At 42.1% G+C, this 9385-nt stretch overlaps 1 protein-coding gene across 1 annotated transcript; it reads left to right on the top strand.

Moving 5' to 3' along the window:
• Positions 1-551: 551 nt before the first annotated feature.
• SERPINA7 (serpin peptidase inhibitor, clade A (alpha-1 antiproteinase, antitrypsin), member 7) lies at positions 552-5500 on the top strand. The gene is made up of 5 exons (XM_004685672.1): positions 552-575; positions 2110-2745; positions 3569-3842; positions 4559-4706; positions 5237-5500. The coding sequence occupies exons 1-5, from the start codon at positions 569-571 to the stop codon at positions 5438-5440; spliced, it is 1269 nt and encodes a 422-aa protein (XP_004685729.1). The 5' UTR covers positions 552-568; the 3' UTR covers positions 5441-5500.
• Positions 5501-9385: the final 3885 nt, after the last annotated feature.

Here is a 9385-nt window from a genome sequence, read left to right as displayed (position 1 = left end):
GAAGACAGAAACTGCTGGGTTCCCTCTGAGCAGAGTTAGATGTGTGTAGCAGTAAAAACTTAGAGTTGAAAGTTATCTTTGACCTTATCTCCTCCATGTAATGGATAAATAATTCATACAGCATGTGTTAGGGTAGGTTACCCAGCCTCTGCCTTGAATGCATTTTTCCCTCAGAAGGCAGCCAATCCCCATTTTTGACTGTGCTGGGGAGAATATCTCCCTATCTTTATGCTGCTTCTTTCAGTATTTTTGCACTCAGTCCTCATCTTCCCTGTGGAAAAGATATATTTCCTAGCATGAGTCTGGTCCCTGCAAACTCTGGCATCCTTTATCTATGCTTTTATGGGTAAGAGATCTGGTGGTCAAAGCAATTATTCAAAGCTCCTTCCTTATCATATTTTCACTTTGTTTTTTTTGGCCTTGTTTTGTGCATCAGCTCTGAAAATATTGTCTGGGGGTTTATGCCGGGGTTGATAAGTAACTAAGAGTGCTCTACTTTTGCAATACAGGGCACATTATAAATATGGAAACGTTTAGCTTTCTGAGAGATGCAAGTGACTTCTTGGGCATGTACTGTAAGTATTTTTTTTTCCTCTTTGGAACTTTGAATATTTCCACCAGTAAGTGAGAATCCCAAATAACCATGAGTCCCAAATTCCTAGCTCTAGAGGCCAAGGCCTACCTGTGGTCATCAGATAATTGACCGTCTACTATATTTGATGACTTCTTATAGAAAAAAAATGACAATGTGAAGGTCAGATAGAGAGGGATAGTAGCAGGGGAGTTTGAATGGAACACTGTGCTCATCTAGGAGTTGATGAAGTATTTCCGGCCATGAACTGAGGCAGTAGAAGTAGAAAGAAGAGAAAGAATTTTGGGGAGGTGTTGAGGAGGAAGTACTACTATGGTGTCCTGGTTCATTAGATGTGGAGAATGAGAATATACAAAGCCCCTATGATAACTTCCAGTTTTCTGGCATGAGACTCTCAGTTGACAGTGAGGTGGAATGAAGATGAGGGAACAGTCTTGAGAGCTCGTGTGTATCTTTGGAAATATTGGGATGTCCAAATTGAGACTGAGGTATGTGTGTACCCACCATGGTGGACATGTCTAGACAGCAGTTAGACAATAGAGTAGAAACTCAGGCGAATAATCTGGACTAAAGGAAGAAGTTTGTGAGGTAGCACTTGGGTTCCTGGGTGTGGACAAGATGGCTCAGGAAGAGGGTAGAAGGATGAGGAAGGACTTCTGTCCTAACTCCTATGGAGCTTGCATTGGTCATCATTTATGTCCATCGTCATTTGGATTTCACAGCTGTCCTCCTTACTCCACTGCCTTGTATTTTTCCAGACTCAGAATCTTACCTCATTTTTCCCCTGACATCTCTAATAATTAAAAAGAGTATGCATTAGTTCAAGATTAAGTGTTCAGACTTCTTACAACTTAGAAGTGACTCTTAAGATGGTGGGGGCTGAGATCTAAATTGCAAGAAGCTCTACTTTCAACTTCTAGTTGTTCAGAACTGCGCCTGTGGCTTCCTTGCATGCACAAATGCATGAATTTCAACTCATGACCTTGTAAAAGGCTTCATAAACCACCACCCTTCCATGCCAACTAAACATATCTTGTAATAATTATCTCCCTTACCTTTTACCCAAGGGTTTTTTTCTTATCACATCTCTTATAGATCTTAAGAAAATTTCCAAGTTAAAAATTATAATCCAAAATTTTAATTCACCAAAATAATGTGAACAGAAGTAATGCTAGTTTTACCTATGAATTCATCCCTCCTCAATAGGCTTCATCTGGTTCAAATAAAAAAAGGAGCTAAATTTCATTTGCTCACAGTATATGTCCCTGTCATATGTGAATGAGGGCCTAGTCCAATCTTTTGTGGCCCTGGCAAGTCACCTTTCCTACCCCCAGCCCCTCTTAGAAGTGTTACTATTTTTTTCAGGGGACAGAGACATTTCCCAGCTCATGATGAGCACACCATTAAATTTTTTTTTATTGTTTTCACTAACCATAATGGATGATTATTATGCACATCTGGCTCAGTTTTCATACAGTTAAGCTTCCCCAATGGTTCTCTTACCTCATCTCTTATAGATTACCTTCCTTCCAAAATGCCACTGTTCCTCTATCTGGTTTTCTTGGTACTTGGGCTGCATTGTGCACCACTTAAGAGCTCTGAAGGCAAAGTAACCACCTGTCATTCCCCCCAACAAAATGCCACTCTCTATAAGATGTCATCCATCAATGCTGACTTTGCATTCAACCTGTACCGGAGGTTCATTGTGGAGACCCCAGATCGGAATATCTTCTTTTCCCCTGTGAGCATTTCTGCAGCTTTGGCCATGCTCTCCCTTGGGGCCTACTCCAGCACCCAAACTCAAATCCTGGAAAGCTTGGGGTTCAACCTCACAGATACCCCAACAGCAGAGATCCAGCAGGGCTTCCAGCACCTGATCTGTTCACTGAATTTTCCAAAGAAGGAGCTGGAATTACAGATGGGAAATGCCCTCTTCATTGGGAAGCAGCTGAAACCACTGGCAAAGTTCTTGGATGATGTCAAGAGCCTCTTTGAGACTGAAGTCTTTTCTATCGACTTCTCCAATGTTTCTGCAGCCCAGCAGGAGATCAATAGTCATGTGGAGAAGCAAACCAAAGGGAATGTCGTGGGCCTCATCCAACACCTCAAACCGAGCACAATCATGATCCTGGTGAACTATATTCACTTTAAAGGTAAGGCTCTAAGATTTTTGTTTCTGAAACTGGTGCTTGTGAACCAGGATCATGTGACTCTTTTCTGAAGGTGGTGTGCCCAAATGGTTTCTCCCAGTTCCATAGCATATCAGTCACTTGCAGTGGAAGAGTGAATTAATTTTTGATCCACTCACTTGTACACAGATAAAGCAGCACAACAGATCTTTGTCTCATTTCACCCTGTGTTGGAGGTGCTTATACCTTTTTACAGATGAGGAAACTGTGGCTCTGATGCATTTAGTGCGAGTATAGTGGTTTAGAACACAGACCATGGTGTCTAACAGTCTTGGATGTGTCTCCTGGCACTGCCATTGGCCTTCTGGAAAACAAGTTAAGGTCGCTTTCTTTCCCTGACCTTCAGCTGCTCATTTTAAAACTGGTTAGGCAGTAGATATTTACCTCTATGGTGGTCTTGGGGACTAGATAAGAAAACTGATAGAAAGCTCACACTGTCACACTTTAGACTGATTTAAAATAAATAACATTTTTCTCGGCCCTCCCTGGTGGTGCAGCGGGTTAAAGCACTGCACTGAGAAGCTAAAGCCACTTCCACATGAGTTCGATTCCCGCCTGCCCCGGAGGTGACCACATGGCGCGGCAGACCTCTCCTGACCCGCCTGCTGCTCCCCTCAGCAGTGTACTTCGTCAATCTGCCTGTTCTGCTCCCCACTCTGTCTCTGGTGAAGCCTCTCACCGCCCCTGAGCCTCTGGCCTGTACCCCAGTTCTGTATGTACAAATAAATAAATCTTTAAAAATAAATAAATAAATAAATAAATAACATTTTTCTCTCTGCATTTTAAGCCCAGTGGGCAAATCCTTTTGATCCATCCAAAACAGAAGAGGGTTCCAGCTTCTTAGTGGACAAGACCACCATGGTTCATGTGCCCATGATGCATCAGATGGAACAATACTATCACTTGGTGGATACAGAGTTGAACTGCACAGTATTGCAAATGGACTACAGCAGGAATGCTCTGGCACTCTTTGTCCTTCCCAAAGAGGGCCAGATGGAGTGGGTTGAAGGGGCCATGTCATCTAAAACATTGAAGAAATGGAACCGCTTACTGCAGAAGGGGTAACTATCTTAGATCATGTGAGAAGTGGAAGAAGGGAATCATGATGAAGTGAAACTGAGTTCAGAAGAAACATAGAGGCAGGAGAGTCACCCTCAGTCACTAATCAACTATGTGATCAGCACAGGTATAGGCAGAGAACATAGTCTGTGCCAGTGCCTTCTCCAGGCATTTCGTAAGCTTCATCTAAGAATATCAACAAACCTGTAAAGGAGAGAGTATTAAGCTCTTTTCCAGGAGCTCAGGGCCAGAAAGACAAAACGAGTCCTCCAAAGTCAGCCAGCTAGCAAATTGATGCCTTCCCAGAGGCCAACTAAATCTTGGATGATGGGTAAGATTAAGATGTTAAGAGGTTTTGTGGGCAGCCATAATGAGCTGGGACTACTAGATAGAAAACCATGAAATTCCCCAGATGCTACTCACTGACATTCACACCACTGGCTCCACGACATTGGCCAACACACCAGAGATGTTTCCTTGTGATTGTGAGTCACCTCTTCCTACTTCCAGTGCTGCAGCCCAATATTGGCTGAAACAGAGCTCATTCTTGCCAGGATAACTTCTGAAGTTTTGGTAGCCATGTGTTGACCTGCACAGCAATGGCTATCAACACTTAGGGAAGGAGCAGGGTCTGATAAAATATCACGGCAACAGAGAGGGAGGGAATAATGAACTTGGTGTGCTGATAACCATGTGTTCCCTCTCCCTCTCTCCATAGTTGGATTGACTTGTTTGTTCCAAAGTTCTCCATCTCTGCTTCATATGAGCTTGGCACCATCCTTCTGAAAATGGGTATCCAGGATGCCTTTGCTGACAATGCTGATTTTCCTGGATTCACAGAAGACAATGGTCTTAAACTTTCCAATGTAAGTTGGTATATAAGAGTCCTTGAATGTAGGATCTGGAAGGGCCTTTGAGAGTCATTTAATTCAACTATCTCATTTCAACAATGAGGATTCTGAAGCCTGGAGTGGCAACATGACATCTCCTACACTAAATTCACTCCACAGTCATTCTCATGACCACCAAACAAGTCATTGTAACAGTTACTTTCAGTTACATTGTGACCTAAACTGATTCTGAGAGAAGGATTTAATAATCAGAGCTGACTGCTGAAATAGGTCTTGGAGGAGGTGGAGGGGGTAAGGAAGAAGGCTTAAGAAGAGACTCCTTAGACACAGAAACCCATGCAGAAAGAGGTGATTCGGTGATAACTATGCCTAAAGCCACCAGAAATGGATTAATTACATTTAGCCAAGAAGCCTTCATACTCAAGCACTGTTTACACTGTACAGCTAAAGGATACTAAGCTTCCTTTTCCTTTCCTAGTTCCAAATCATTCCAAAGACCTTTCCTGTTTCTTAGAGAACCAACAGTGTTTGTTTTCTTCCCACAGGCTGCCCACAAATCTGTGCTACATGTCGGTGAAAAGGGCACTGAAGCTGTAGATGTTCCTGGAGTTAGATTCCTGGATCAGCCTGAGATAACTCTCCTTCACCCTATCATCCAATTTGATAGGTCTTTTTTGTTATTGATTTTGGAAAAAAGCACCAGGAGCATTCTCTTTCTAGGGAAAGTTGTGGACCCAACAGAAGTATAGTTGGGAAAGAAGTTGGCTAATTGCTTATTGCAATGGGAAATAAATAAATAGCATAGCCTGATGTGATCGATGTGGGCTTGGATGTGCTTTCTTCTCTGCAGGTGGAGATTGGACCCTAGCTGAACTTCACTGGGTGTGAAAGAAGCCACTCCTGTAATCAAATATTCGGGCAGTCAATAAACGAGTCATTACCAAAGCACAGGAAAGCCCTATGTCTGTATCTTCTTCTTTTTCAGAATCTGCTCATTCCCGTCACCCCTCAACCCACCTCCCCAGTTAGCTCTAAGGGATTTGACTGTGCTGGTAAATGCCCCTCCTCAGACCTATGGAGAATAGTTGTAATGAAGATCAAGACCTCATATCCAAGTACATTAATAATAAGTTTGTTGAATATAAAACAATGCTTGAATGTGAACTTCTCAAAGTTCTTCCTCCAAACCCATCACAACAGTCCTTTGTGTTTTTTCAGAACTGTCATTAACAGATAAAAAGGTGCTTCTACAATAAGGTTGAGTCACGAATTCAGAGCAACTGCTAGGGATGTGACTTTGTGACCTAACAAGCAAAGGGCACTAGACAAGGAGAGACAGAGATGAACTTCCCTGGACAAGCCCATGTCCCCACCAGAAAAGTTCCCTTAATGACAATTTATAATCTGTGAGTAGAGAAAGAAAGTTGTTCATTCACACCATGTTTTAGCCCATTCTTTTTTCCATTTCAATTAGTCTCTATTCCAAATGTTGTATTCCTGTGCCTCTTGTTCACATGTACATCTCTTAGTTAAAATGCCTTTTGTTTCTATTCTCACTGAAGTTTGATAACTTCTTATCCCAAGATTTTTCAACAACCTTCCCTTGTCTGTACTTGCCACCCCAAGCTACCCACTAAACTAGATTTCATTTCAATCAGTACATATTCAAAGCTCCAGCATTAGAATTCAGCACACATAAACATCACAATGAGTGTTGATGATGCAATGTCTGAAATTCTAACTCTTTGGTAAAACTACCCAGGGATTGGGAAAGAATAAAATATACATAAGTGCTTTTGCAGATATTACGCTTCAAAATGAAGTAAGTCTATTTAGAAAAGTATGTAGTCCACAAACATTCTAGTATTTTCTTATTAGAAATGATAATTTGCATGGAGGTTTGCTAACACTTGGTATAGTTCACACTTTAGTTTTTGCATCAGAAATTGGAAGCCCAGAGTGGGAAAGTAACTTGTGGCACAGGAAATTCATTGCTGTCAGAGTTGGTAAAACTGGAGTGACATTTCAATCTCTGATTTGCTACTTTTAAGTACTCTTTCATGAATTTAGACAAGGTATTTATTTATTTTTAAAGACTTATTTACTTATGCACACAGACCTGGGGTACAGACTAGAGGTGAAGAGGTGGTGAGAGGACTCACCAGAGACCGAATGGGGAGTAGAACAGGCAGATCTACTGAAATACACTGCTGAGGGGAGCAGCGGGTGAGTCAGGAGAGGTTTGCTGTGCCATGTGGGTCACCTCCCTGGGTGGGGATTGAACTTTTGCTGAAGCGGCTGTGGCAAACTTTATAGTGCTGGGCTTTAACTCATTGGGCTATCAGGGAGGGCCTAGACAAGGTATTTAATAACCCGGTACCTCATTCATCCCTGTAAAATGGGAACACTAATAATATCCATGGCACCAGATTTTGTATTATTCCTTGCTACACAATCTGTAATGTGCTCATCACAGAGCCGGGATCGATCAGAAGCCTTGTCACTACTAATTGTTTCATCTTGTCAGCCAGCATCAGGCACTGGGCTGGTGTGGAGCCAGCATTGAAGCTGGGGGCTCGTCAGTCTCAGACTTCTGTTCCCTCGCTCAGGGCCTATCCCCTTGGGACTTCTCAACACCTGTGTGCAGAGGATGTGTGAACTCTCAGGTGTCTCTTATTACAACACTAATCCCATCAGATTAAGACCTCATTTTACAAACTACTGCCTTACTCCAAATATAGATACACTGAGGTTTTGGGCTTTAACATTTGGATTGGAGGGATAGTTACACCAATATTCAAATCTTTAACATTAGCCTTATTCCAGGAAAAAGAAACTGGTAGCACCACTGGGGATGCTACAAGTCATATTCTCCAGGATGTACATTGTAAAATAGTTTATCATACAGGATGTTTTTAAGGAGTATCTTTTGGATTGATGCTAGCTAAAAGGGACGGAAGGGACGCAGAATTGGGCAGCGGCAGAAGCCAAACTGAAGTGCAGGATCACGTATTAACAGGCTTGGTTTAGTGAACAAGGGACTAAGGATCTGAAATGTGTTAGTTGCTCTGCACTGAGCAGAAAGGGCTATGCCTTCACACACCCACAGCAGTGATTGGATATGGGCTGCTGTCCTTGAAGGGGCCAGAAGCTGACAAGACCCCTAGAATTGCTATAGTTCTTTTTTAATGAAGGATTTGTAGGGTGCAGTGCCATGTCCAACAGAGTTTATTTCTTCTTTTTTAAAAAAAGATTTTTTTATTTATGCATACAGAAGTGGGGTATAGGCCAGAGGTGTGGGGGTGGTGAGTGGATTCATCAGAGATAGAGTAGGGAGCAGAATAGGCATCCTTAAGATTATCATGAACCTAAACTGTGACTGCTGAACCAAATGGGTGAGTCAGGCCTATATGAAGACTGACCAAGGGTGTTGTGCAGCTAATGTGCTTTCTTCACTTTCTCTTTGTTGGAAGAAGTCTCTCAGATCTCAGCAGCTTTCAATTAAAGCAATCTGCTTTCTCTGAGTCATCATTTGGAAAAGGCAACCTTCTGCCAACGAATACCCATATCTCACTGTTGTAAGAGTGAAGAATACACTTATGGTTTTAAAGTCACAGAAATGTTGGTATGTATTTTTCGGAGCAGCTGGTGTTATAAAAGAATACAGAGATTGGTACTTTGAAGTAGAATTCACTCCTAATGAAAACCTACAACCATGTGTTTTTCACTTGGTGGTCAAGTTGTGCACAGCAAGGAAGCTGGAATTGGAAACCTGGAGACCCAAGGGCAGTGGCGCACATTTGAGGAATTTATCATCTATCATCCACATCCACTTGGAAATCAGATCAAAGGCTTATTGAGCCTGAAGATCTAGGAGAGATTGAATAATGGAATAGATACTAGCTATCAATTATTCATAAAACAATAGACACTGGTGGCTTAAACAATGGAAATTAATTTTCTCACAATTCTGGAGGCTAGAATCCCCAGGTCAAAGTACAGCATGTTGGGCTTCTGGTGAGTTCTCTCTTCTTACTCTGTTCTGACATGAGCTTACCTCATTGCGTGTGCAGGTTCTTCCCTCCCTCACTCCTCCCCTCTCTCCCTTCCTTCTCCTTTACATTCTCCTTCTTTTCTTCCACCAACCCCATTAGATTAGGACTGCACCCCTTATGACCTCATGCCAACTAAATTATCTTAAACATCCTACTTCCCAATACAATGCCATTGGATGTTAGAGATTTAACAAACAAATATGGGAGGGGACATATTTCAGTCTACATAATTCCATACCTAGATCCCTCAAATTCATGTACTTTTTGCACGTAATATCTATTCATTCTATTCTAACAGCACTTAAAATCTTAATGCAATCCATATCAACTCTAGAGTCTAAATTCATCTAAATACATTTTAAATCAGATATAGTTGAGAACCAAGGTAAGTTTATCCTGAGGTAAAATTCCTCTTTAGCTGTGAATGTGAAACTTACCTGTCCTTGAAGGATGGACAATTTGCTTCTAACTCCAATGATAGATAGGACAGGCATAGAATAGACATTTCTGGGCCCTCCCTGGTGGTGCAATGGATTAAAGCTCAGCACTGCAAGCTGGCCACAGCTGCTTCAGTGTGAGTTTGATCCCCAGCCCTTGAGGTGACCCACATGGTGCTGAAGACCTGTGCTGTCCTGCCGG

This window comes from Condylura cristata, unplaced genomic scaffold (assembly GCF_000260355.1).
Source record: "Condylura cristata isolate star-nosed mole 26May11 unplaced genomic scaffold, ConCri1.0 scaffold00019, whole genome shotgun sequence".
In the NCBI taxonomy this organism is placed as follows: Eukaryota; Metazoa; Chordata; class Mammalia; order Eulipotyphla; family Talpidae; genus Condylura; species Condylura cristata.
This window is presented reverse-complemented; position numbering and strand designations above follow the sequence as displayed.

What these genes read in the sequence shown, in the direction of transcription:
- SERPINA7 (XM_004685672.1), top strand. An exon ending in AACCGCTTACTGCAGAAGGG is followed by an intron (nt 3,843 to 4,558) that starts GTAACTATCTTA and finishes CTCTCTCCATAG; the next exon opens with TTGGATTGACTTGTTTGTTC. An exon ending in ATGGTCTTAAACTTTCCAAT is followed by an intron (nt 4,707 to 5,236) that starts GTAAGTTGGTAT and finishes TTCTTCCCACAG; the next exon opens with GCTGCCCACAAATCTGTGCT.